The 26,850-nt window shown below is 42.7% G+C and overlaps 5 protein-coding genes and 1 pseudogene across 7 annotated transcripts; 2 read left to right on the forward strand and 4 right to left on the reverse strand.

Annotated features, from left to right (window-relative positions):
• The first annotated feature begins 1,210 nt into the window (after nucleotides 1-1,210).
• On the forward strand, nucleotides 1,211-2,922 carry LOC135553749 (cytochrome c oxidase subunit 6A, mitochondrial). The gene is made up of 4 exons (XM_064985694.1): nucleotides 1,211-1,320; nucleotides 1,885-1,962; nucleotides 2,357-2,499; nucleotides 2,656-2,922. Exons 2-4 carry the CDS (start codon nucleotides 1,887-1,889, stop codon nucleotides 2,743-2,745), a joined length of 309 nt encoding a protein of 102 aa, XP_064841766.1. The 5' UTR covers nucleotides 1,211-1,320; nucleotides 1,885-1,886; the 3' UTR covers nucleotides 2,746-2,922.
• A 343-nt stretch (nucleotides 2,923-3,265) lies between these two features.
• On the reverse strand, nucleotides 3,266-10,637 carry LOC135554432 (armadillo repeat-containing protein 5-like). Of its 3 annotated transcripts, none has more exons than XM_064986745.1 (8): nucleotides 10,355-10,637; nucleotides 9,639-10,144; nucleotides 9,483-9,513; nucleotides 9,285-9,395; nucleotides 6,699-7,593; nucleotides 5,730-6,592; nucleotides 5,494-5,626; nucleotides 3,266-5,414 (listed from the first exon to the last, which is right to left on the reverse strand). In XM_064986745.1, exons 2-8 carry the CDS (start codon nucleotides 10,044-10,046, stop codon nucleotides 3,923-3,925), a joined length of 3,933 nt encoding a protein of 1,310 aa, XP_064842817.1. In that variant the 5' UTR covers nucleotides 10,047-10,144; nucleotides 10,355-10,637; the 3' UTR covers nucleotides 3,266-3,922. The 3 variants fall into 3 exon arrangements, with proteins under 3 accessions (XP_064842817.1, XP_064842816.1, XP_064842818.1); XM_064986744.1 differs by having other exon boundaries at nucleotides 10,330-10,637; XM_064986746.1 differs by lacking the exons at nucleotides 9,483-9,513; nucleotides 10,355-10,637 and having other exon boundaries at nucleotides 9,639-9,718.
• A 261-nt stretch (nucleotides 10,638-10,898) lies between these two features.
• LOC135554433 (uncharacterized) lies at nucleotides 10,899-12,413 on the forward strand. Its single transcript, XM_064986747.1, has 2 exons — nucleotides 10,899-11,166; nucleotides 11,412-12,413. Exons 1-2 carry the CDS (start codon nucleotides 11,052-11,054, stop codon nucleotides 12,011-12,013), a joined length of 717 nt encoding a protein of 238 aa, XP_064842819.1. The 5' UTR covers nucleotides 10,899-11,051; the 3' UTR covers nucleotides 12,014-12,413.
• LOC135554435 (uncharacterized) lies at nucleotides 12,414-14,669 on the reverse strand (annotated as a pseudogene).
• Nucleotides 14,670-15,417: 748 nt separating this feature from the next.
• On the reverse strand, nucleotides 15,418-19,857 carry LOC135554436 (elongin-B). Its single transcript, XM_064986748.1, has 4 exons — nucleotides 19,753-19,857; nucleotides 18,181-18,315; nucleotides 17,796-17,904; nucleotides 15,418-17,550 (listed from the first exon to the last, which is right to left on the reverse strand). The coding sequence occupies exons 1-4, from the start codon at nucleotides 19,753-19,755 to the stop codon at nucleotides 17,438-17,440; spliced, it is 360 nt and encodes a 119-aa protein (XP_064842820.1). The 5' UTR covers nucleotides 19,756-19,857; the 3' UTR covers nucleotides 15,418-17,437.
• Nucleotides 19,858-21,801: 1,944 nt separating this feature from the next.
• LOC135553820 (uncharacterized) lies at nucleotides 21,802-25,750 on the reverse strand. The gene is made up of 13 exons (XM_064985756.1): nucleotides 25,578-25,750; nucleotides 24,976-25,177; nucleotides 24,810-24,842; nucleotides 24,474-24,592; nucleotides 24,237-24,345; nucleotides 24,079-24,117; nucleotides 23,932-23,985; nucleotides 23,529-23,762; nucleotides 23,271-23,377; nucleotides 23,025-23,190; nucleotides 22,845-22,923; nucleotides 22,071-22,285; nucleotides 21,802-22,023 (listed from the first exon to the last, which is right to left on the reverse strand). Exons 1-13 carry the CDS (start codon nucleotides 25,643-25,645, stop codon nucleotides 21,802-21,804), a joined length of 1,647 nt encoding a protein of 548 aa, XP_064841828.1. The 5' UTR covers nucleotides 25,646-25,750.
• Nucleotides 25,751-26,850: the final 1,100 nt, after the last annotated feature.

A 26,850-nucleotide genomic window follows, 5' to 3' on the forward strand; every position in this document is an offset into this window, starting at 1 on the left:
AGTGAGAGCTATTTCTGTACTTGTACAAATTCCAGCTGGACCAGATTCAAGTCAGACTTCAGTAAATTAAAGGGACAGGTCAGCTGCACCATGATTAGCAGACACACCTATCAGTCATATTCACAACTTCTGATTGTACAGGCGAACACTGACCATTCTCTATGTAACTGAAGTATAGTTGATGAAAATACATTTATCTACAAATGCCAACCCTATGTAATTAGGTGTGCAGAATTGCTTGACACATTAGCCTTCTTGTGAACTCTTAAACAAAAACATAAAGGAAATACAGACCATCTATTTCAAAACTTTATCAGGCGCTATTTTCCCACTTCAGACCCTTTTCCTCCATCTGATCAACATGTGATGCCGTTCATGGTAATCTATCAATCTCACGTGGGTGTGGTCATGCGCAGAATTAGAATGAACAAAACTGGGACCTACTACTATTACAGGTGTAGGATCTTAATTGTAGCCGGCTTTAGTGTAAATGCCTAGCATATCAAGTTTTTATTTGGTCAAGTGCAAAAGTGCCGAGCATTTACACAGCAGGAAAATAATCCCGCAGCAACAGAAACTGTGAATTATTATGTGGATTATAATTAGCCTAATGTGTATTTTCCGTAACGGAAAATCAAGTTTGAAATTTCAAAGTGCAAATTACAAAGTTCAGAAGTTTTTTTTCCAGCATTGCAGGAAGGTTCTCCTCAAACAGGGTGATCCTACTCCTGTACACCGCGCTGGTTTGATAGGTCAACCGCAGATTTGAATGAATGTTTCAACACACACACACACACACACACACACACACACACACACACACACACACATCTCATGTGCAGTTAACAAAGAGACTAATTGTATTTATTTATTTAAGCTTTATTTAACCAGAAAGGGCTCATTGACATTAAAATCTCTTGTTCAAGAGCGCCCTGGCCAAGATAGGCAGCACCAAGTCATTACAAAAAAAATTACAGACAGACAACATGAAAAAGTACAAGTAATCTAGTAAAAAACATTGAATTCACAAGAGTATAAAACAGCAAATTAAAAACAAAATCCTTCATCAGTGATTTAAAAACACCAATCAAAAACAAAAACACAACAATGTCAAACACCCATCCCATTCCTTCTTCCTCTCTATCACAGATCTCCCGGCCTGCCTTTTGCACTTGACCAAATATAAACTTGATATTTCTTGGCAGACGGACAGGTTGCAACGGGGAGGAGTCTCGCAGTTCTGTTCAGTCCAGGACAGGCTGAAGGACAAACAGACATAAAGGTGCAGAAAGAGAAAGGGACTGACCAACAAAATTAAAGGTGAGTTAAACGTTTTGGGATAAAGAACAGAAAGTTTTTATAGATTTGATGGTATTTGTTTAATTTTAGCTTCCCAAGTGTTTCCCATTTCTGATCACCAGTAATATCAACAGGCCTATGGCATGGCTTCTGTCTGTTTTTAAACTTTACTTTTCATTTAGGTATTTAAAACCCAATATTTATCAAATGTATTTGACTTCATTTGAAAATGACTAGGTTAGACATTTACTGTCAGTTAACATGTATTGTGAGACATTTTAATGGGGTATCTGACGGTTTATTGAGAGCTTTAGCTTGACCTACTTACTGTATGTGAAGTTGCTGGGGTAGAGGAGCCACAATACAAACCTTTAACATGGATAACGTGTGGGCCTGGACCTGGATGATTTCACCTTGTCTATAGGGTGTAATAAATTACCTTTAAATATAATAGCACTTTTCTAAAAGGAATAAATCTACTCATCTGAACATAGCCTACTGCCTCTGTCTACACAAACATAGAAACTAATTCCCAGTTCTATCCTCTGTCCATTGGTTTAAAAGTTGTCTGTCTGTACTCCACAGGAATGGCGTCTCCTGCATCGATGGCGGCCCGCAGGGTATTATCTGCTGCATCACACGCAGGCCATGAGGGAGGATCAGGTGTGTGTAATGTACTTAACTCTTCTCATATTGTGTTATATTCTCTCTGCACCTTTTGTGTTCAGTTGGGCTTTTGGGTTTAACATTAACAGAGGTTTGTGGAAAGTTGGCAGTCTTCTTCTAACATTCATTAAATGTTTGTGCTCTGCTGTATTGAGGCCTGTCAGGTGACTTACAAATGTATCATATTGTAATTGAGGCGCTGCTGTCCTGCATGTCAGAGCCTGAGACAAGGAACCAAGGCTGAGTCACTGAAATCTAAACTGGATCATCAGTGTTTGGAGCTGCTCTGTTACTTAGTTATGCTGGTGTTGTGATGTACCCAAGCCTTGATAACTCAGGGTCACACAGAACCGTTGAGTCTGATCTAGTGGAAATGGTTTGACCTCCACAGCTAGGACCTGGAAGATCCTGTCGTTTGTGTTGGCCCTACCTGGTGTGGCCGTCTGCATCGCCAATGCCTACATGAAGATGCAGCAGCACTCCCATGAACCCCCTGAGTTTGTGGCCTACTCACACCTTCGCATCCGCACCAAGGTGATACAGGAGGCACTCTGTTAACCAACAGACTATCTTCACTCACAGTTCATCATCTACATGTTAGGATTGGTAGTAATAGTGGGATGTCCTTCTGAACATAGGTCTAGTTTTATCCAATCTATCCTGAATGACTAAAACAACTTTCTCTTTCAGAAATGGCCCTGGGGTGATGGCAACCACTCTCTCTTCCACAACCCTCATGAAAATGCTCTTCCTGAGGGTTATGAGGGCCCCCGCCACTAAGGAAACCTCCTAACTCTATGCTGACTATCCACCTTCCCTGATTGCTACGTGCTGAATAGCTCTAATGAACCTGGCATTATGCTACTGACTAAGGGGCCAATTAGCAACACTACTGACTGTGGTGCTCCCAGTCAGATAGAAATAAAAAAATATACTACTTTTACTGTATCACACACACACTGAGTGGCTTCTCATTTGTTTACCTCCAACTGTCTGATGTTATGTGTAAGGTGAATGGAACTAGTATGTAAACATACATATATTCCAGTTCTGAACACCAAACATACATTGAGGACAAGACAGACCAACACAGACGTTGGCTGTGCGTAGTGGGTGTGGCCTTGCTCTTATCACAGAACAGTGGCTGTCATTTTCTGTTCATTTCCCGACAATTCTACATGTTGAATCACCACTGTTTGTCTGAGCACCGAGCAGGTGATCTACTGTGCATAGCCAACATTCGTGTTGATCTGTCTTGTCCTTTAGATACAGTATTCCTTTTCAGACAGGACAAAAGAGAAAGACGTCTAAACAGATTTATTGAGGAGCGTGGATTCACATGAGGCGAGTGAAAGCTGATCTCTGTTATCGTCACCTTGCAGCTACTCCTAAAGTTCACTTTATTTACAGCATATACAACATGGCACCCAGTCCCACCTGATTATTAGAGTGATCCAAGTCAATACAGGACATTTACAGGACAGCTGTGTATATTTCAAAAGCAAACTGAAAATATAAAAAAAATTAACATTACATGCAACAAAAGTATTTAGCATATTACATTATGCTAATGCTTTCATTATAATACAATTTAATTTACAGTGCACCATGAGATAATTATTTTCCCCATGATTCACTGTCTGAGAACCCATCCCGTTAAATGGCAGCATGACTCCTTTAAATATAAATGTACTATTCTGAAGAAAATCATTCAAACTTCAATTACTTTTGTAAACACCAATATTGGAATATAAAGGTTATTTGTTGTGAGACAAAGACAGATATTCACAAGGAAGGAAGGCTAATCATGTTGTGAAGACTTCTCACAATGACAAACGTTAACTTCAGTGTCACTGGAGAGACAATCACATGATCTCATACCATCCCTAATAATCTATTTGATCCTCTGTTTCTCCTCTCCTCTATCCCCATCCAACACCCCTCTTTCCTCCCCCTCTCAGCTCAGGGCCATGGTGGCCAGACTCACGAGGTCACGTTTCAGAGTCTCTGTACAGTCTGCCTCTCTGGCCAGTCTGCGCAGGCAGTCTGCAGCCAGGGAAGAAGGGCGGGGCTGGGAGAAGCCCTGAGAGCCCAGCAGTAGGGACAGGCAGGCCCTGCCCAGTCCAGGATAGCTGTACCGTTGGGAAAACCAATACACCTGTGGTAGAAGGGTCCATCTTCCAGGACCAACTTTAGAGTCCTGTACAGAATCCGCAACCTTCTGTGTGTTTGAAACACTCCGCAGTTTAGAACGTCTTTTGCAGCACTTTGAGGCAGAACTTGATTTCAGCGGATTGACACAAGTCTCCAGTCCTGACGTTGTCTTTGGTGCACTATTGCCCTTCTGGCCTGGTCCAGGGGCAGAGTGCCGTCTACCCTCTGTCTGCTGACAGGGTTGGAGTCCAGAGCCATGTAGTGACTCAGCCTGGCCTGCTGTCACTGTGGGGGACAAGGAGTCTGTCTGGGCCTCAGAACCACTCAACTCTAGTCCAGATGTGCGGTTTGCCAGGCTCTCGTCAGCAGACTCTCCCTCTGACCCATATTGGTCCATGTTAGGTGGGGGCTTTTTGCCAACGTCTGCAATTCGACCAGCATTCTTGGCAGAGCAGGACAGCAAAGACACACACAGATCCTCCACCTCCCTCTGCAACTCTGTCACCAAAAACCTACAGGCCCCCATCATCGTCTCAGCTAGGGGGGTCTTCTGGAAGCTCTGTGCCTCTGGTGAGGGTTCTTCTACCCCGTCTCTCCAGACACCCAGCCCCTCAGAGGCCAAGAATCCCAAAATCTGACACTCTCCTCTGCCTTCTCTCTCCGTCTCATCCCACTGTTCCTCTGCAGTCTCCTCGTCCTTGTTCAGGCGACAGCCATGCAGATAGTGCAGTACAGGTAGCAGCATGCCTTGGCTCACATCCCTGATGGGGATGGCCTCCCCAGTTCTCCCTTGGGCCTCTCCAAAGCTCCCCCTCAACAGGGCCCTGAAGTACTCTGACCCCACCACCTCGGTTCCCTCGGCCCCAGCCACTGCTTCCCTATTGGCTGACACCTGGCTCCCATCGTCCAGCAGGAAGAGGAGGTCAAAGGTTGAGTCATTGTAAGCACAGATATTGACCAGACAAGGCTTTTTTAAGGGAGGGGGTGAAGCTTTACCAGTTTGTGAGACTGACAGGGGTTTGATAGGACTGAGTACCCTGCACCTTCTTTTAGCCAGTACTGTTTTGGGGCAACCCATCAGACTAGAGAGGCATCCAATCAGCAGGGAGAAATATAGAGAGTGGAGCTGGGGGGCGGAGACATGTTGCGGTGAGTTGAGACAATCTGAGAGGAGTCGTCGGCATTCACTGGTGTGATGGTCTTCCTCTTCCTCGTCCTCATTACATCCAAGGGGCTCCAGAGCCAAGAGTAGACCACCGTTGTCTAGAAGAAGTTTCTTCAAGAGAACCTTGTTACTGTTAGGGAACACAAATTGATGTCAGATTACAGTTGGTATACATTTCATAACATTCCACACAAGACAATTTGGCTTACCCATTTACTAGTGGTAGAGACAGAGCACAGTTCAGCTTGTCTGACTCTGAGCCAGACAGAATCACATGGCTCAGGACTCCAGAACCAAATCCAGACTCACACTGAACACGTAGATTACTAAGCAGAGCAAGACCTAAACACAAATGCACAAGAAATTAAACCCCAAAATTTACAGCAGTACTATTACATAAAACTAAAAACCAAACTTTATGACCAAGTACATCAATTAAACTTACCAAGCTGTTTCACTTTGGCCTTGACCCTATCAGTCTGCCTCTCTCCAGCTCCCCAACTCTCAGGGTCACTCCCTCTCTGGACCAGGTGATGGCGGATCAGAGCCACTGAGCCAGTCCTGACCAGCGCCTGCAGACAGTTGGGGTTGCAGCTCAGCCGGCACAGCATGCGGAAGCACCTGCCGCTGGGGTCCTGATGCTGGCTGAGGTAAAACAGTAGGCCAGAAATGATGCCTGAGTTGACCAGAGCAGCGCTGGGGTCCGTGGCGTGAGAGAAGCGTGAGAGCAGCAGCAGGATGGGAGACTCTGGGGCCCAAGGCTCAGGGTGGTACGGGTGGTGATAGGCCTGGGGTCGGGACACTGTGGGAGGGGTGTCGAGGGGCACCACACTGGAGCGGGTGGTTGAGGGGACACGTGGCCTTTTCCGTGGAGGGGAGGAGAACTTGGATGAGGAGACGGAAGTGAGGGGTGGGATAGTTGAGGAATGGAGAGCAGAGGTGGAGGAGCCAGACTGGGCTTGGGGGGTGGAGGTAGAGGAGCCGGGCTGGGCGGTGGAGGTAGAGGAGGGCAGAGGGACACAGGGAGACAGATCAGCGGTTTTTGAGGGAGATGACATGTGGACCTGAGCTGGAGAACTCGTTGAGGTAGAGCGGGTGGATTGACTCTGAGATTTGGGTACGGATAAGGGAGTGGAGGAAGGTAGTGAGCGGGTAGGAGATAAGCATTTTAAAGGGGAATGACAATCAGTGGAAGACGTTTTGGGAGAAGAAGGGATATGAAGACTCCCCCAATCTCCCTCCGTGCCTCCAGGAGAGTCAAGAAGATCCCCCTCAGAGGAGATCAAACCTTCAGACACCAACCAGGACCTGGAGGAGCAGCAATAGGACAGGTCAGATAACCATTTTTACAAAACTCAAATAAATCACAGGTGCACAAACTCAGAGGGGGGCAAATGTGAGTCTGTTCACTCACCTCAGGCTAAGAAAGCTGGATGACCCAAGGACATGCTCCTTCCCCATCTCCTCTTTCCTGTTCCCCTCTGGGGGAGGAAAGTCAAATGAGTCGAAACATGACGTAGACAGCAGCTCTGACGCAAACATGGTAGAGGTGAGGCTCACATCCATCTTCCCAGCAGATGGCTCCTCACCTTTAGCCAGCTCCACTAACCGAGCAACTAGCAGGGGGACTATTCCCAATTCTTGTAACTGTTCCAGGGCAGCTTCGTCATAGACAAAGTCAACACAGGCCAGAATGACCAATCGATCGAGGGGGTGGCTCCGATGGACACCAAGGAAGCTAATCAACACCTCCAGACCGCCACTCTCCTTCACTTTGGCCCGGTTCACTGCCTCTTTGCAGCATAAGCAGAGAGCCTTGAGGAACACTCCAGACTTCAGGCCGTCCTTCTTGACCTCCTCCGTAAACTTCTGGATTACCCCCAGGGAACCCACCAGAGGACGTAAGCAGCCTTGAGTGCACATGTTGGCCAGGGTTTTCAACGCAAGCTCCTCAAATGGTTTAGCGGCCTCTCCCGAAGCCATGACACCTAGCTGAGCTAGAACCCCAGATCGGGACACCTCTCTAGCACACTCTACACCACAGCTCCTGGTGAGCTCATGGAGGGTCCGGAGTGCTGCTCTCCTCAGCCCCAGAGGGTACTCTGGGGCAATGAGCGGGGAGAGAGCAGTCAGAGTACCCTGGGTGAGCAGTAAAAGGCGGTTTGAGGGGGTGTCTGCAAGGTAGAGGAGGGCACGGGCAGCCGACTGAGCACACTCTAGTTTAGAGGAAGGGGCTTCCAGTGGGTCATCAGAGGGAGGGGATGGGGCAGATGCAAGAGAGACGCAGAGGAGCAGGAGTGGAACACCACCTGTGTCAAAAACAGAAAAGCAATTATTTTTCAGGGACAAAATCTAATGTTCAACTTATACAGTACCAGTCAAAAGTTTGGACACACCTACTCATTCAAGGGTTTTTCTTTATTTTTACTATTTTCGACATTGTAGAATAATAGTAAAGAAATCAAAACTATGAAAAGAACACATATGGAATCATGTAGTAACCATAAAAGTGTTAAACAAATCAAAATATATTTTATGTTTGAGATTCTTCAAAATAGCCACCCTTTGCCAAGTGTGTGCAAAGCTGTCAAGGCATTCTCTCAACCAGCTTCATGAGGTAGTCACCTGGAAGGCATTTCAATTAACAGATGTCAGTTGTTAAAGTTTATTTGTGGAATTTCTTTCCTTCTTAATGCATTTGAGCCAATCAGTTGTGTTGTGACAAAGTAGTGGTGTATGCAGAAGATACCCCTATTTGGTTAAAAAAAACAAAGTCCATATTATGGCAAGAACAGCTCAAATAAGCAAAGAGAAACGACACTCTTTAATAGAACTTTAAGACATGAAGGTCAGTCAATCCGGATCATTTTAAGAACTTTAAACGTTTCTTCAAGTGCAGTCGCAAAAACCATCAAGCGCTATGATGAAACTGGCTCTCATGAGGACCACCACAGGAAAGGAAGATCCAGAGTTACCTCTGCTGCAGAGAATAAGTTCATTAAGAATCACCAGCCTCAGAAATTGCAGCCCAAATAAATGTTTCAGAGTACAAGTAGCAGCTTCGTCATCTCAACATCAACTGTTCAGAGGAGACTGCATGAAATCAGGCCTTCGTGGTCGAATTGCTGCAAAGAAACCACTACTTTTATTTTATTTTTTAATTTTACCTTTATTTAACCAGGCAAGTCAGTTAAGAACACATTCTTATTTTCAATGACGTCCTGGGAACAGTGGGTTAACTGCCTGTTCAGGGGCAGAATGACAGATTTGTACCTTGTCAGCTCGGGGGTTTGAACTCACAACCTTCCGGTTACTAGTCCAACCACTAGGCTACCCTGCCGCCCCTAAAGGACACCACTAAGATGAGACTTGGGCAAAGAAACATGAGCAATGGACATTAGGCCGGTGGAAATCTGTCCTTTGGCCTGATGAGTCCAAATGTGAAATTTTTGGTTCCAACCGCCATGTCTTTGTGAGACACAAAGTAGGTGATATCCGCATGTGTGTGGTTCCCACTGTGAAGCATGGAGGAGGATGGTGTGGGGGTGCTTTGCTGGTGACACGGTCAGTGATTTATTTAGAATTCAAGGCACACTTAACCAGCATAGCTACCACAGCATTCTGCAGCAATACACCATCCCATCTGGTTTGTGCTTAGTGGGACTATCATTTGTTTATCAACAGGACAGGTGAAGCTGGTTGAGAGAATGCAAAGAGTGTGCAAAACTGTCATTAAGGCAGCTAATTTGAAGAATAAAAAATACAAAATATATTTTGATTTGTTTAACACTTATAGTTACTCCGTGATTCCATATGTGTTATTTCATAGTTGATGTCTTCCCTCTTATTCTACAATGTAGATAATAGTACAAATAAAGAGAAACCGTTTCCAAACGTTTGACTGGTACTGTACTACAAAACAAAAATAGCATCAGAAAGTGATGTACAAACAAACAGACACAGGCAGCCAAAATCATTACAACATTTTTTTTAAACTTACCGGCAGAGTGGATAAGTGTGGAACTCTCTGGGTCCATGGCCAAGTTCCCCAAGGCCCGGGCTGCTCTGTTCTGGATCGTCTCCATGGCTACATTCTTCTTCAAAATACCCACTAAGAGAGGAAGAGCAAACTTACATTTCTGAAATTCTCACCATCATGTGAAATTAATGATTTAAACGTATTGTGATAGTCACTTGCCCACAATAGATATTCCATCAAGCTTCATAACCTTTAGAGGGGAGAAAAACATTAAATATCATAATGTAAGTCACAACTGTTCATACTAAACATTCATATTCAATCAATGTAAATGTGTAGCAGCCCGGATTTGTCCTACACCCCCTTCTGTCTCACCTCAACTCGTGTCTGTCTCTCAGTGCAGCAGTTAGCCAGGATGCTGAGAGCCAGGTCCAGAGTCTTCCTGGAACACTCAGGGTGCTTTAGCAGGTCCAGGAGAGTGCGCAGTCCACCCTGGCCTCGGAATCGAGCTATCCCACTGCTTCCTCCTTTAATGTGCTGTGTGCGGATGGCCACCAGTGCTCGCCACTGCCCAGCTTTGACCCTCTTGGCCAGCTGTCTGTGTCCACTGGTGTCCGGCCCTGCAGTGCCTGGCTTGTGGTCCTCAGCTGCTGCTCTCTCAGGTTTAGAGAGCTGTGACAGGCACCAGGTCAGAGAGGTCTCTGGGGAGACTGAGGACACTTCTCTGGGGTTGCCTGCCCATGTCCCATGTTTCTGGATCCCAGGCACTGGCTTTGACGCCATGATGCCACTAATTGTCTCCAACCCACCTGCTCTTCTAATTATCCTCAATAACAAGTCACTTCAGACAGAAAGTGATGACATGGATGTTGACAGGGGGACTGAGGGGCAGAAATGTGGATCATTATTTTTGTGCATTTTACTTTTCAATTTTCTTAGGCTACATCATAAAGTTATACATTATTAAACATGGTTAACAAATTATCTCCTCTAGTGTATTTTCATCTTAATCCATTTCCAAAGTTTGTCAAAAATGTCTGGAAATGAACAAAAATACTACACATACCGGCATGACAAATGGAAGAAATTACCCTTTGACCTAACTTCTCAGCAATGTTGCTGGGAGTTGAAGTTTGTCAACCTCTCGTCCACTCCCTAAAAAAACAGGCCTCTGTATGCGAGAAGGCCCAACAAACAATCACGGTGCGTTATTGTGCGAACACAAGTGCTATAATCTATGTTTTTAAGTCCCATCTCAAGAGTAATAAAGTATTTGCAATGACTAATTATTCCCACCGACATAATTAATTCAATCAAACGAAGAATAATCGTTTTAGCTAGCCGCTAACGCCATCTTTTAGCTGGACGATAAACAGGAGGCGCAACGAAAAGGGGGGAGGGATGTGTGAAGGGGTGGGTCGTTCTTTAATCATGGGCCTTGTAGTCTCAGCTGTTTTACAACTATCAGAATTAAGTAATATTTCTCTATGAAAAATAACATTTCCCAAAACATTTATAAATGACTCCTCGTTTCAAGCCATATCTATAGCAACTGGTGATGGTTGTTAAGTAAGCAAAATACATATTGTTTCGTTAGAACTGTAAAAACTACATTTTCCATATTGCTCTACGATGCAATTGCTCCGCTCACTGGGAGGTGCTGGAAACAAGTATGGGGTTGTTGTTATATTCATCGTTTTAGTTGATGCGGGGGAAAAATAATCGCATGCCATAGCAGAGTTGTTAAATTATTGGTTTGAATTGCTTGTTATATCCTACTTCAAACAAATGTCATTGTCACTGAGTAACACAATGGATGTTATTGAGACGGTTGTAACAGAGAGTATTGAAGGAGATGAAACTCCAACGGCGTCCAGTTTGGATCCAGATAAAACAAAAGCAGGTCAGTGCAACTTGTCAGCAGATTGCATTCATCGTTATTTGCGAGGAGCTCGATGAGTTTGTGGTTTATCACTGATATTTATCAGAATAAATTGAATTGGCTCTCAAAGTTTCGCAATAGGGCAAGTTTCTGTAAACACACGGGCTACGAAGAAAACACATGACAAATTAATAAACAACATTTAACAAATGTATTTGTATCATATTGTTTTTATATATACACATTTATTAACTTCCCTTCTCCAGAGTTTATATGGACTTTACAAGCCACATGGCAACTTGTCCAAACCCGCCTCGAAATGGACCAGGATTTTGACCAGCCAGTGTGCAAGAAAAAGAAACTGTGGGAGACAGTGGCTGAGAGAGTGACTGCCAAGCTAAGAGCAGCTGGGAGCACAGATGTCACAGTCAAGGCCTATGAGTGTGATCTGAAGTGGCGTAACATGTTGGCCACATACAGGAAAAACGCTGAGAGGTCCAAGAGACTGGGGGCCCAGAGTGTCCACTGGGAGTTCTTCAAGGCCATGCATGTGGTCCTGGGGAAGAGTCGAGAGGAGATCGAGGCACAGCGCAGGTCCAAACTCAATGGGACCAAGCTGGGCAAGGCTATTGCCAGCAAGCGGTTTACCCCCATCCTTCCGACACCCTCCCTGACAGCTGCCCCCTTTGCTTCCAGGCCCCCCCAGGATGTTCTGCAGCTGTACATGGAGCTGCAGGAGAGGAAGATGAACATGTGGGCCCAGCAGAAGGCCCTGGAGGAGAGGAAGATAGAGGCCATCAATAATCTAGCCCGGGCAATCTCCAGTTTGTCTCACAGTCAAAACAACAGTTTCCAGCTGCCAGAGTAGCAGTACAGCACACCCGAGGAAAGGAGTTATCATGGAACTAAAAACTTTTGGATTTTGTGTAATATATAGAAGCTTGTGCATAGAATGAAAGACTGCATCATGCAAATGTTTCTTAAGTGTTCAACCATTCAGCTACTTTGTGTTGTCATGATTTGTCATTGTATATGTTTTTATTATGCTATAATAACACCATTTGACAAAGGAGTTCACTGCAGGAATTCCCTGTAATACCTGTGAATGAGAAGAAGGCTACACAGGGCATATTGTTCATAGATCTGCCATAGGATACAAATAATCCTACATATGTATAAAATACAAGATATTGCTGTGATACTCTTCCTTTTTAACATAATTTATATTGTATATTTTATCTCAATACAAACACAAAGATTATAAATCACTATGTACTTTCAGAATCCAACTCTTTGTACAGCAAATCTGCGATGGCTTCCCTTCTCCTCACACCCTCCTCATCACACCCCCCCTCTCCCTCCTGTGTCCCTGCCTCACTCTCAACCTGTCCGTTGACCACTTTCCCCATGTCCAGAAATACATTGTGGAGTATGCAAGCAGTAAGGACAACTGCTTTGGCTCTTTCATAGTTCCCCATGTCCAAATACCTGAGCCTTTCAAATCTGGCTTTCAGGTCAGCCACAGCCTGGTCCAGGAGGTAAAAATGGGCTTCCAGTGACCTGTTGTAAAGATTTCCCCTGAGGCTACGACCCACTATGTACGGGGTCAATATCTGGGCAGAGGCTGGATATCCAACTCGAGCCACTAGGCAGGTCCCTGGGGGCATCATCTCAGGGAGCTGTTTGAGTTTGTCCCTCAGAGCACTGGCTCTATCCAGGTCTGATCCCTTGCTGATTCTGCAGTGTATCAACCTGCCTGTATGGTTACACACCAGCTCTAGGTTCAGTCAGGAGTCGGGATGGGCCTCCTTCATCCTCTTTACCTCTGGCATCATGCTCTCTACATCCTGTTTGCCAATGGGCCGGCGGATGGGGATGCGGGTGTGCCCCAAGACCCTGGGGACGCCCTTCTCTTCCAAGCCCTTGGCTTTCCCCAGCAGGCTGGAGAGGGGGGGGAGGTTTTCAACAGCCTCAATGCCTGGAGGAGAGAAGGACCTGAAACAAACATGGGTGATGGAGTAAATAGTGTGTCAATTGTTTGAAGGTGAACATTTCAGGATATTGTTATTCAGTGATATTCTACGTCGGTGGGGGGGGGGCTGCAGTGGTTGCCCCCCCCCCCATAAAATTGTATAGGGCAATATACAAACGTTTTTGTGAAAGATAATTGGAAAACATTTGAGTAAATGTATTGATGCCTTTTCATTTTTAAATGAATGCAATTAATTTAAGGTTGTTTGTTGATGTAAAAATCTAAATTGACTGATTTTAAGGTTGTGTCATCTGATTTGGGGTTGCAAGAAATGATTGGGGGGAAAATGGGGTCCCCAGAAATACTGCCGGATAAAATGGGGTCCCTGCTGAAAACGTTTGTATAACACTTTGAATTGATCCACACTGAACAGCAGTCAACATACCAGACGGCCATCTAATTTGTTGGTCCTCAAGTGTGTTCACACGCTCACAAAAGGAAAAGAAGATCCTATGAATGTTTCCTTTTTCCAGGTGGAAACTGGTAGACACAGAGCGATAGCTGAGGCGCTTGGAGAGGAGGGTGAGGGACAGGAGAACAGTGTGGGACAGGGATAAGCGGGCACGTCCTGCCATACGGCTCTGATTGTATCTTGAGTTTGAATTCTGGAGGAGATCTGTAATGTACTGAGAGATGAAAAGAAACATAAATCAGATCTGTGCACAGCAAATGGTGTCATCTCACAGTGTGGGGAAGGTAAAATAGATCAAGCCACAAAAATGAAGAAAAGTAGGCCTACTGAAGGCTACCTGAACTGCAGCGTTTTCCTCAGCATCAGTTAACTGTTGAGATTCAGACTCCTCTTCTACATGAGAAAGTGTTGTAAGTTCTGTTGTTGACCGAATTTGGTTTTGCTGTTGAGGTTCTTCCACCAGCTGAGACAGTTGTAGGTAGATTGGTCCAGGCTGGTCCTGAACCTTTGCTAGGAGGTCAGCTTCCAGAATTTCTTCCACTGTTCGGTCCAATCGTTGCTCCAGTTCGTCTTGAGAAAGAGGCTCCCATTCACGCTGCATCATTTCGAGCACAGCTCGACCAGCCGACTCAACATAATTATTATCCATGCGTGTGCGTGGTGCTGAGCGCAGTGGAAAATGTTTGATAGAGGACCGCCGAAACGTTATCCTGAATAACGCATTTAATATTTTATTTGTTCTGCTGATTCACTCCTTTAAATAGTTTATGGATAATGCCATGATTGTTCAGAACTTGGTCTGCCAACACACTAAATTACAGGCTAGCTAGCGATCTAAAATGTATAATACAGGGTCATTTATTATCACAGATACTGGTAACTAAACTAGCTAATTTAGTAAAGTGGCTATTATTGCGTTATATCGAACGAGTTTGCTAATCCACTATGTACACCTCGGTAATTGTGTAGATTGCTTAAATTAGATACCTGACACCTGAGATGCAAATAAATTAGATAGCTGAATATTTGTCCAGCTAGCTAGCTCTCATCCATCCTGCTAAAAACAAAAATAGAATCTTCTTCTTTAAAGTTTCATGGCAGACTACACCTATTGGTGTATTGCCGCCATCTACTGTACGGTGTCGTCTTTGATATTATTGCAGTACGAACTATTGCGGTGGTGGAGAAGTATTCAATTGTCATAAGTAAAAGTAAAGATATCTTAATAGAAAATGACTAAAAGTGAAAGTCACCCAGTAAAATACAAAAGTATTTGGTTAATATACTTAAGGATCAAAAGTAAATGGAATTGCTAAAATGTACTTAAGTGTCACAAGTAAAAGTATCAATTCAAGTAAAGATATCTTAATAGAAAATGACTACACGTGAAACTTCCTTATATTAAGAAAACCAGATGGCACCATTTTTTGGGGGCAGATAGCCAGGGGCACACTCCAACACACAATTTACAAACGAATCATGTGTTGAGTGAGTCCGCCAGATCAGAGGCAGTAGGAATGACCAAGGATGTTCCCTTGATAATAAGTGTGTGAATTGGACCATTTTCCCATCAAAATGTAGAGTACTTTTTAGTGTCAGGGAAAATGTAGTAAAAAGTACATTATTTTGATTTAGGAATGTAGCAAAAAGTTGCCAAAAATATAAATAGTAAAGTACAGATAACACCAAAAAACTACTTAAGTAGCACTTTCAAGTATTTTTTTACATAAGTACTTGACACCAGTGGGTGCGAAGAAAAATTATATAGGTGCATGCAGCCACCTACTGTTTTGACTGTATCAGCCCAAATAATTAAAATAAAACTAAACTCAATTAACTTCTTTATTCGGATTCAACTGCTTATGTCCATCCCTACAGGCGCTGGGAAATATATTCTGATGTAGCTCGCGTAATAGAGTAAAAAAAAAGTACATCACCCTCTTTTGGCGGTAGTGTAATACACTATCATAAAATCCTGAACATTTCCTAATTCTACTGCTGAACAGATTTTATTTCACCATATGAATGAGAGTGAATGGCACAAAAGCATTTCACAGAAGTGTGCATTAACGAAAGCAATAACAATATACCACACAGGGGCTGACAAATGCATTGTTTGTATGTCAACAAAAGGACTTTGTGGTTGTCCTGTTTTTGAAAGAGCATGTTGGCGAACTATTTCCAACATATCTTAGTAAGAGAATGACAACCACAACAGATTGTTGACTCCGAGACAGTAATTTGTACCTTTGTTTATCACGAAAGATGAGTGGACCACCGAAAATATGCTAAATACCGTATTTACTGATGTTTAGTTAATTCATTTAAATATAGTTGATGCAAAAGGACATGCTTGTTCAGCCAACACACTAAATTACAGGCTAGCTAGCCATTAAACATTTTACCAAGGTAATTTATTAACAAATATTAAGGTAACTAATAGGCTATTATTGTGTTATAGCTAACTCGCTAATCCACTTCATCCTCAATTGTGTAAATTTATAAAGTTACCTACCTGACCCTTTATCTAAAGTAGCCATCTACATTTTGGACTGGCTCTCATCCAGCCTGCTACAAACACATACTCCTGCTGTAGCCAGTTTAATAGATTAAGCAAGTGCAAGAGTTTACCTCTTTCTGGCTGTAGTATAACACTACCATACAATCTATGCAATTTCAAATTTCACTGAACTGATTTTATTTCACCATATGAATGACAAATACCAAGTAAAGTGAATGGCACAAAATCTTTCACAGAGTCCATTAGCAATATACCACACAGGAGGTGACAAAGAAAATGTTTTTTTTTTTTTATGTCAACTCAAGACAATTACAGGTGTTGCTTGTTTCATAAAGTCCTGTTTTAAAAGAGCTTGTTGGTGGACCATATCCAGCATATCTTAAAAAAAGGGCATGACAACCACCCTAGTCAGGTTGTTGAATCTAATTGAGACAGTTTACACCTATTTCAATTCAACACCAGTAATTTGTACCTTCATGCTTGTTTATCACAAAAGATGTCTCTTTCCCCTGAAGGTTTCCATTTACACTTCAGCCCAAAAAAAAGAGGGGGGTCAAATTGGTACAGTTTTGTATAGGGAATCAAGGGGGAAAATTACACAGGAACTCCAGTGCAAAGGTAAAGAAACAAGCAAACACAAACCAGATAGTGGGAAAGCTTAATACCTTTACACTGAAATAAAAACTGACTATTGTAAATCTTCACACCATTCTGTGTGTGTGTGTGTGTGTGTGTCCATCCGTGTGTGCAAGTACATGTGTTCTGCTATACATTTTATGTCATGGCATCAACATGTTTGTGTGTTTTTCAGATCCAGTCATGCGTATGTTATCTAGATAAGCTAATAACAAACTCACAAACCCTTTGTTGCTCCACATACTACCACCCCAAGGAGTAATTAAAAAACGCTAAATTGTAATATTAATATTGAATAAAGAAAAAAGCAATCAGCAAGAGGGCATTCTAAAAATGTAATAGCCACTCCCTTCTCAAATCCCCACCAGGCCAAAACAGGCTACACCCTCCCCAAAAGCCCAGTATGAATTAAATTAGGAGGTACTTTTCATTTTTTCCCAACCCCCTTACTGACAGTGGCCTGACAAATTAGAAATGTTTGTTGAGGGATCTTGTGAGTGAATCTAAACATGCGTGAGCCTAGTTCAGGAATAACATGAAAATACTCCCCTCTGTGTGAGAGGGAATTCATGTTCTTCCTGCAAAGTTAAAGATCTCACCGGTACACTCGCATGTTACCCTAAAGCAGTCTGTAAAGCCAGCCTACATAATCCAAAGCACCACTTCCCAGATCCCCCCCTCCCTGCTTCCTTCACTGCACAGCCTGCTCATTGGCTGTGCTGCCAGAGTCCTGAGGCTTCATGACATCAGGAAGCTCTGGGGGGCTGGAGAAGGGCTCAACCCTCAGCTGCTCAAATGCATCATCTGAAATAGAGGGAGAGATTTGTTTGATAAGGAGAGAGTGAAGAGTATCAAAGGGAAACAGAGGAAGCAAGAGGCATTATTAGAGGGATAAACTTAGGGGTGCAAGGAAGTTGTAATTTGTTTCTGTTAAACTATCAAACAAACAGCCATTCTGACAGACATATTGCAGCTCAACATCAGAATAAAACAGAGTGAATATTTTGAAACATGGGGCAGATATACATAACATAAAAATTATTACTCACCACCGAGACGGAAAGCTAATCCAACAGTCCCTGGGGCCTGAGGTCTGGCTGTCTGATTTGTGAAGCCACAGTCTCCAAGAGTCTTACTATCCTCCAGCAACATGTCATCCTGATACAAGAGAGATGTCAGAGCAGAGGGTAGATATGTAACACCACCATCAAGTTAACCATTTAATCACACATGTGGGCAGGAGAGAGAAAAAGAGAACAGACTTTGGGGGAATGTTTGAGTTTAATAAAATCCACTTCCTCTTAGACTTGGGGAGTTCCGACATCAAATATTTTTATATACACACACAAATAGAATAAATGACTCATTGGCCTGGCCATATCTTACTCCCCCACTTTGTAATTGTCCTCCACAAGGGGTATGCACTGTATATACCTTGTACAGCCTCTGTTCCTCCGGTGCCCTCTTTAGGATACCCTCCACGATGCGCTTCAGCTCGTAGACCGTAGTGGACTCTTTGGCATCAGTGAAGATGGTCGTCTTGTGACGCCGGATCATCAGAAACACATCCTAAGACAACAGCAAGTTAGGGAGTTAAGACATAATAAAAATAAGTTTCCCAAACGTTTAGTACCAGGGACCACTATGCCGTTGCTCTCTGTTTGCTAGCTAACTAACAGACCAGTGAACAATAAGACACACTGGAATAGGACTGTGAAACATGCTGCTGCCTTTGACATTTAATTAATTGTCTAGAAGTCAATGGCCTATGATTTGTATATGTGGAAGCCTTTCTTGAACCAATGTAACTGTTTGATGTTAAACCATCTCAGTAGAGGGGAAAACTGAGCAAACAGCAGCCAAATCTGCCACATAGGCTTCAGCCGGGTGACAGCCCCACATGTGCTCGTTCATCATTAGAAGTGCCAGAGAGCCATCTTTCTAATTAAAGGCCTCAAGCCTGGGCCGGACCCAATAATGTCGACAACATGTAGGGTTGGGGATAGTGGGTAAAGTACAGTTAAATTATGGGCTTCAACATTTGGGAGAAACAGGGTTTCATCATTTAAGGTTGGGGATCATGCAAAGTAAATTGATATAGACCGCACCACCAACTGTAAATCCCAGTTCCACCCATGTTTGAAAAGACTAGGCTTAACTTGAAGAGAAAAATGCTACATTTCTTGACTGACAAAATGACGGTTGACTATGAGCACATTTTACCTAAACTTTCCACCAGTTACTTAATAGCTAGTTGATTAACATTGGCTGGTTAACATTGTCTTCCACAGCTAGTAGCTAGCTAACTGTTAGCTAGCTACATAACGATGCTGGATACAAAATGCCCAAATGACTAGTTACCAAGCTGGCAAATGTATAACGTTAGCTTGCTAACTAATTAAATAGCAAATGGAATGTTTGTGTAGCTAACTAGTCAGCAAAAATAGCTAGGTAATATTGCATTACTTGTTCAGTTAGCTAGCAGTAGTAGATGCCAGACAACACTAGCTAGCAAGCCCATTCACTCAATGCTTCACTGACGTGTGGTAATATACGCTTGACACCAAACGAAAAGCAAGCCATCTGAGCAGTAGCTAACGTTACCTAGCTAGCTAACGTAACCTAGTTTCTATGGACATGGAAAGTATGTTCGAGTGTCACCAAGGCTAGATAACTAGCTAAATGAGACAGATCTAGGATAAGTTAGCAAGTTTCCTTTCTTTTTAACAAGTCAGGCAGTGAACGTTTAGCTATAATTAGCTCGTCTAGTTAGACTAAAACAAAACGCTGATTGCAGTTAAACAGCTACTGTTGACTTGCTAGTTACCATTAGCTTAATATGCTGCGAAACAAAAGGAGTCCATATCAAGCGTTACCCACCATATGTCTTAATGGAGGGAATTAACGGTTTCTACATGTCAAAATTTACTTCACCATAGTAGCAAAATGCCATAAGAATGTCAAGTCACAGTTTTAAAATAGATTATTTATCTCTTCCTCACTCACCATTTCTCTCGGTCGGTTGCGCCTCCGCTATCCCACGCTGCACTGCGAGAATCACAAAACGCTCTCATACAACAGTGGTGTATGACATCAAAGATACTTTTTATGAGCTAGGAAACTCCATTGAAATCGTATTAACGACCATTGTGTACGTTGCCCATGCTACGTCAATGGACAGCGCGGTGCCTTCTGGGCGATTCTTGGACAAGGAGAGCTCTCCTTCAATGAGTGAATGGGAGTCAATTGGCCGCTAACAAAAAACTCAACAATAGCTTGCATTTTGTCAACAAGAAGTACAACATTACAAACATTTTCCGATATGTGCGATAATTCACTTGCTATCTGTAATGTATACCTTTGGAATCGTGACATCGCGTTCTTTGGAGAAAAAAATGCACGTTTCTCAACTCATACCCTGACTTTGGGAAGGGATTTCGTGACGATTACTTTAGCAACAACGTGACGAAATAAGACAACGTCAACGCGATTGGTCAACAGTCTGCTGGGTGGGTCGTTATACGTGCCTCATTCATTGCTCAATAGGATTCCTATCTCCTTTCTCTAATATCTCTGATCATACCGACACCACAGCGGAGGGTATTCAGAGAACTAGTAATGGCGTATTTTTGTAGGCATTAACTCACTCCACGGGCAGAAGGGGTAACCATCTTTGCGAACTCCGCCATGGTTCGTTAGCCAAAACCTATTGGGAAATTAATGGCGGTTTTGAATAAACGCCGATAAAGTATGTGGTTAACACAGGTTTAGGAAATATAACGTTTTGTTCTGAGATAATCTTCATCAGTTTACGTCACTTTCTGTGCATTTATGAATTCATAAAGGTCATGTTAACTGACTGATATCTAATATTACAAAATATATAAGACCTCCTCAGACCTTATTTTAGGCAGTTATTCCAAACCCCTATTATTTCCCCAACTAGAGGTAACTCATTACCGGGTTTTAGAACTACAAGTTGGCGAGATGTTTACCATTTAAGTACCAAAACAAGAGTTTATTGGTCATATTCGGGTAAATTCTATTGGAAAATGGAGGTAAATTCTGTTTCGTTAAAAAACGTTTTGCAATAGAATCGGCGGACTGAATACACCCCAGCTGTCCGTGCAATGAAGTAAAAACTCAAGTTTTGTTTTGAGAGTATTTCATAATTGTACATTTTGTTAAGCTCCAACACCGGCATGCTCTACAATGAAGGGACCCATAATAAATGCATGCTTCATAATGTAAGTATCTTTGTATAAACAAATGTTTTTTTTGGATTGTTCAGTCTCTTATTCAAGGCATAAAAAAACATTCCTTCAATAATCCTGCGTTCATAACCAATTGGGGAAGGTAGTATTTACCAGTTGTGAAGTCGTAAATCCCAGTTAGATACATTCACAAGCTTTGAACTCGCCGATTGGCTAAATGGCCAACAAACTACGTCAACCATAAACAAAGCACAGCTATCATGATCGTAAACAAATAAGTGTTCAAAAACAATAACAAGATTGCTTTTTATAAATAATGTTGTTGCATTTAACTGCCGTATATGCTGTTATGGAAGTAATTTCCTTAGTATGTGACGTCAGAGCTCAGCATATGGGAGAAGTCAGAGCTCAGGGATGATAGATACGTTTCCTACTACTAATTACCAGTTGGAGGAGCATTCAAGTGGATTTTTCCAAGATCAGGTAAAGTGAAAATATCTACAGTATATGCTACAATAATGTAAGGTGAAAATGTCTATACTACAATAATGTACTACAATAACATGTTTGGATTCATTTACTGGAGAAAAAAAAAGTTTACAGTGAAAAATAAAGACATTGCTTTTAGGATAAGCTTATCACTATTCCATCATTTATGCTGCTATGCATTATGTTTTGACTGATTTTGAATTGATCCAGTTGGTTCATAAACTCCTATCATCCTCCTGTGTAACAATCATGACCCAGTACACCAGCCAAACAACCACAAGACAAGTGTTTCTAATCAAAATGATAAAAATAAAAATTACACCCCCGATAGAGCGCTCATCCAATCAATTATTCAGTTTTCCATGGCATGATGTTCTTCAGAGGATCGCTCACTGTTGGTGTTACCCTCCGTGCTACCGTCCGGGTTACCCTCCGTGCTACCGTCCGGGTTACCCTCCGTGCTACCGTCCGGGTTACCCTCCGTGCTACCGTCCGGGTTACCCTCCGTGCTACCGTCCGGGTTACCCTCCGTGCTACCGTCAGGGTTACCCTCCGTGCTACCGTCAGGGTTACCCTCCGTGCTACCGTCAGGGTTACCCTCCGTGCTACCGTCAGGGTTACCCTCCGTGCAGGGTTACCCTCCGTGCTACCATCAGGGTTACCCTCCGTGCTACCGTCAGGGTTACCCTCCGTGCTACCGTCAGGGTTACCGTCCGGGTTACCATATGTGTTACCATCAGTGGTGTTGTTACTCTTGGTGTTGCTTCTTAAAAAGGAGACCCTCGTAACAGTGCTCTTTCCAGCTGTTTCCTTTCCAGATTCAATGCCAACGATGTCTGTAATAACAGATAAACACAATATGATCAACAAATTACAATTATGCTAGTAACATAACATAAGACAATTAAAATTTAGAATAGTTAACACACTAAATACTCACTTGAACAATAGATATGTTGACAAAGTTATTCTCAAAATTCTTTAGGAAAGTGAACAGCTGGTGCGCAATCTCTAATATTAAGTAAGTCTCGAGGTTCTGCTCGCCTGAGTTATGCCTCACGATAAGCTGTAGACCATACTATTTACCAAGAGTGTTTACCTGTATAATACATATTGTATTACCTCAACTACCTTGTACCCCTACACATTGATTCGTTACTTGTACTCCTTATAAACAGCATCTTTGTGGTTTTTAATCTCATTACAATTTCCTTTTTTACTTAGTTAGCATTGGCTCACAAAACTGCCTCTAACTTCCTTCATACTGGACACAGAGACATACAAATGATATCCAGAAGTTCATCTGAAGCAGGGGAAGTTCCCAAAACCCTGAAGTATCCCTTTAACCATCACCACAGTGTGAGATATGTCGTATTGTACAGGGATTGCGCTTACCTTGCGGATCAGTGTCATGCCCACCCTCTTGATTTGACTGGATTGCAAAGGAACTCTCTCTGAGCTCTGCAGGACTGAACTGTAGGAAATATAAAAAGGACAGGCAGAAACACACCCATTCAATTGAAATGCAATCCATTATGATAAAAGTTAAAAGCTATAACTACAGAGTAAACTTACAGACAGATCCCTAGGGGTGGTGACCGGCTGTGGTCCTTTGCAGCACAGCAGAGAGAAAGGTCTCTGCTTGGTCTTGGGGTGCTCCTTGAAACACAGGCTGAACACCTTTGCAGGGAGGCAGACATCCCAGTTGTCTGGATGGTCCTTCACAAGATCAGACACCATCCTGTTGGGGTGAAGGCCACCATGGTCAAAGTTGAGTATGAAATTAAAAACCAACCAAAGGAATGAGTCTAAAACACAAACCTGCTGATCAGGGTCTGTGTGGCCAGATCCAGTGATCCAACTTGCCGATGACGGTATAAGAGAGAGAACCCCCTCAGCTTCAGATGACTGTTTAAGGCAAGGTTGATCTAAAACATGAATAAATGTAAAAACACCTCATATGATTGTCTAATGAACCACTCTAGACCTATTGACCGCTAGTGCATATATGAACCAACCTCAAGATTGTTGCAAGGTATGTGTAACAGTAAGTATGTGACAAAATATATTTTGCCTCACCTTACTGGTAAACTTCCTCTTTAGTCGAACAAGGATTCCAAAAGGGAAGCCAAAGTGAGAGATGACTTCAGCTACATGCTGTGCTACCTCAGTAGAGCTACAACCTCTCAGGGGGAAGGCCTCCACCCATTTGGAGTAGAAGTCTGTCAAGGTCAGAACGTACTGGTGTCCGTTCGGTGTTAGGGGCAGTGGCCCTCTAATGTCCATACCCAGCCACTCCCATGCCTCTGTGATCTGGGTAAGAATGGGAGACAATGTATAGTACTGTTTTAACGACACTTATTGGTTTTCGATCCAGAGTGAGACATATTAGAAAAGGACAGGCCAATGAATCAATGATCAACTTGGAGGCTCTATCCCTAACCCTGTATTAGAGGCTGAATGTTTACACATCCTTCATTACCTCTATTATGTGCTTGAGAGGTGGAAGTTGGAACTCCATGTTCTCACATGCCACCTGAAAATAAAGTGCATTGTTTATCAAATTCTTAGCATAAGCTATTGGAATATAGCATAAGCTACAGGTTATTCCAGTGAGCAAACAACTTACCTTCGGGGCAACATCATCTTTGAATCCCCAGCGAATACTCTGCAAAGATCAATATGAGGGAAATGTTATTAAATGTCTACATAATGCAAAAACCCAGTAAATAATCCCTGTATATCTGGCAAAGCAACAGTCCAATCAGACCACCGAGAGCCACTCACGTGTGGTAGACAGTAATCACTGTGGAAGAAACCTGGGAGGGATTCAGCCATTTGGATTTCTTCATCTACATGGATATACCAACTTGAAGAGGTAACTTTTTCTGGAGCTCTGATCCGTCAAAATAGAAGTTGACAATTGAAAAAGCAAGAACTAGAACACCATACTGCTCTACAGTGAAGTTGTGCATTCCAAAAAGAGCAAATGTAACTTTCACTTAAATTCACAAGGTTATTTACTTAGCATTGTCTTTAGCCGGCTTGCTTGTCTCTGATGTGATGGTGGGGCTTGGTGTTGTGACCGGTTCAGCCACTGTAACAGCATGGGCAGCAGTATACTTCTCTGGCAACCCATCACTCTGCATGCCAAAAACAAAGATAATTGACCACCATTACTGCGTGGACGATTGTACTTTAAACGTACCGTGTGTAGGCTATTCATTTACATATCAATGCTTCACTTACCAAGTGAAAACATATAGCTGAGTTACATCAAATACAATACCAAGATGGACACTAATGTGCAATGTGTGATGCAAAATAGAGCCAAGGAGTTAGCCTCTTCCAGTGCCTTACCCTGGCTCTTCTACTCTGTGGGTGGATAAATGCCTGTAGAAGGAACACATTTAATTTCAATCACACTTTACAATATTGTACATCTAGTTATCATACCATATTATTTGTGTAGTTAGTTCTGACTTTGGGATGTATCTCGCGAGATACATTTTTGGTTTCAGCGTACCTTCTTCTTTTGAAAGTTCTCTGGGAAGTCAAAAATGGTCGGGACTGCGTCTGGCGTGAGACGTTGACGTTTGTCCATCCGGCAAATGTACTTGTCTTCAAAGTGAACAGAGCACACACGGTGGTGGTGTTGCGGATTCCAGTCTTTCCACTTCATATTAATAATCCATCGCTTGCGTCTTTCAGGGTCATTTTTGGGGAAACTGTTACCAGAAACATTAATACACCAGCAAATTGGTATCACAAAAGTATCAAATGATGAATAGTAAATCCATAAATGATTTATAAGAGAACAGTATGGTTTATAAGAGAACAGAACATATAATCCAGCTAATTAAGTTTTTGTTGTCATAGGTTTCCTCCTGCACACACGTTATTTGTACTAGCTAGCTATAACTTTTACTTTAGCTAACAATACCATAGCTAGCTACAGTACCCCATAGTAGGCGTCACAGTTATGACCAAATAATTGTTACTGTTTCAATTACGTTGGTAACCAGTTTATAATATCAATAAGGCACCTCTGGGGTATGTGGTATTTAGATTATATACCACGGCTAATAGAGTTAACGTGTCTCTCTCGAGCAAGACGGTAAAACGTACCTAAAAAATCCTACATCTGCTTTGGGACCGCGATTTTTGCAGTTGTATGCTGAACACAGTGTTGGCATTTTTGTCGCTGTGTGAAATGAACAAATATAAAATACGAGGCACAACTACCTAGCTAAACGTTCTCAGAGGTGATGATGCCGCCGGATGTTAATGTTTTTTACACGGGCTGCTCTTGTTCTTCTTCGTGTAGTTTTCTGGCAGACTACACGCTTTGTTCCGTATTGCTGCCTTTCACAGGTCGGAATGTGAATTGCAAATGTTCTTCACAAATTGGACAAACATAAAATGCACCATCTACGCCCATCTACGTCTACATAAACGCCACTTTTCACGGTTGAAAGATTAGTAGGATCTGTGTGGGTAGCTGGACAGGTAGGATGACTGACAGTGAAGGTGAACAGGTGGTCAGGTGACAGAGGAATGGATGAGACTGAGGCAGGAATTCCTTTAACCATAAAGTGGTATATTTACTGAGTAGTGTGGATTCATGGACGCACAGAACTTCTGGATCAGATGGAGTTAAGGAAGAGAAAGCAGCGAGATCAGGCGATGGCATTTTCCTCCTTTTATGGAATTGAGACCTGTCAGACATTTCCACCTGACCTAATTAAAGTGCCACTGGCCCAACTGAGTAAATGGCAATGAATTAAAGGATTATTCCACCAACTCCATGGGCCTTTTCTACAACGGTTGTGTGCGGTTAAACGGCACACAACTACCCCAACATGTTTTTTTCAGCAGCAAGGGAAGTTGCCACATTTAGGCCAAAAAACCTTTTGCGTAACATTATTGAGCAAATTAAGAAGAAATATCAACATAATTTGTAATGACGTAAGAAGAATAATTTGGGTTGCCATTAAAATACTTGAGAGCTAAAGTGACTAATAAAATAATTTAAATATTGCAAGAGAAATTATAATTCGCCCTCATTAAAATAATTTTCCATCAGTGGATGACGATTTAACTAATTTGACTGCTATGATTAAACAATATGGCCCGGGAAGGTGAGGAAGGCTATATGGCGAATATACCACGGCTAAATGCTGTTCTTTAGGCACGACACACCGTGGAGTGCCTGGATACAGGAGTGCTATATACCACAAACCCCAGAGGTGCCTTATTGATATTATAAACGGGTTACCAACGCAATTAGAACAGTAACAATCATTTGGTCATACCTGTGGTATATGGTCTGATATGCCACATGTTCAGCCAATCAGCATTCAGGGCTGAACCACCCAGAGGATGTTTGAGGGATGAAAGT

The sequence above is a fragment of the Oncorhynchus masou genome, chromosome 14 (assembly GCF_036934945.1).
Source record: "Oncorhynchus masou masou isolate Uvic2021 chromosome 14, UVic_Omas_1.1, whole genome shotgun sequence".
NCBI lineage: Eukaryota > Metazoa > Chordata > Actinopteri > Salmoniformes > Salmonidae > Oncorhynchus > Oncorhynchus masou.

Bases quoted from the DNA above. Each gene is read 5' to 3' on its own strand.
- LOC135553820 (XM_064985756.1), bottom strand. From the start codon at position 25,645: ATGCCAACACTGTGTTCAGCATACAACTGCAAAAATCGCGGTCCCAAA. The intron at 25,178-25,577 runs GTACGTTTTACC...TTCTGGTAACAG, and splicing joins GCAGATGTAGGATTTTTTAG to TTTCCCCAAAAATGACCCTG. The intron at 24,843-24,975 runs GTACGCTGAAAC...TTCCTTCTACAG, and splicing joins AGAACTTTCAAAAGAAGAAG to GCATTTATCCACCCACAGAG.
- LOC135553749 (XM_064985694.1), top strand. From the start codon at position 1,887: ATGGCGTCTCCTGCATCGATGGCGGCCCGCAGGGTATTATCTGCTGCA. The intron at 1,963-2,356 runs GTGTGTGTAATG...TGACCTCCACAG, and splicing joins AGGCCATGAGGGAGGATCAG to CTAGGACCTGGAAGATCCTG. The intron at 2,500-2,655 runs GTGATACAGGAG...TTTCTCTTTCAG, and splicing joins ACCTTCGCATCCGCACCAAG to AAATGGCCCTGGGGTGATGG.
- LOC135554436 (XM_064986748.1), bottom strand. The intron at 17,905-18,180 runs GTATATACAGTG...CTCTTGTATCAG, and splicing joins AGGAACAGAGGCTGTACAAG to GATGACATGTTGCTGGAGGA. The intron at 17,551-17,795 runs GTGAGTAATAAT...CCTCTATTTCAG, and splicing joins ATTAGCTTTCCGTCTCGGTG to ATGATGCATTTGAGCAGCTG.
- LOC135554433 (XM_064986747.1), top strand. From the start codon at position 11,052: ATGTCATTGTCACTGAGTAACACAATGGATGTTATTGAGACGGTTGTA. The intron at 11,167-11,411 runs GTCAGTGCAACT...TCCCTTCTCCAG, and splicing joins TCCAGATAAAACAAAAGCAG to AGTTTATATGGACTTTACAA.
- LOC135554432 (XM_064986745.1), bottom strand. From the start codon at position 10,046: ATGGCGTCAAAGCCAGTGCCTGGGATCCAGAAACATGGGACATGGGCA. The intron at 9,514-9,638 runs GTGAGACAGAAG...TCCCCTCTAAAG, and splicing joins AGAGACAGACACGAGTTGAG to GTTATGAAGCTTGATGGAAT. The intron at 6,593-6,698 runs GTGAGTGAACAG...CTGCTCCTCCAG, and splicing joins TCCAGCTTTCTTAGCCTGAG to GTCCTGGTTGGTGTCTGAAG.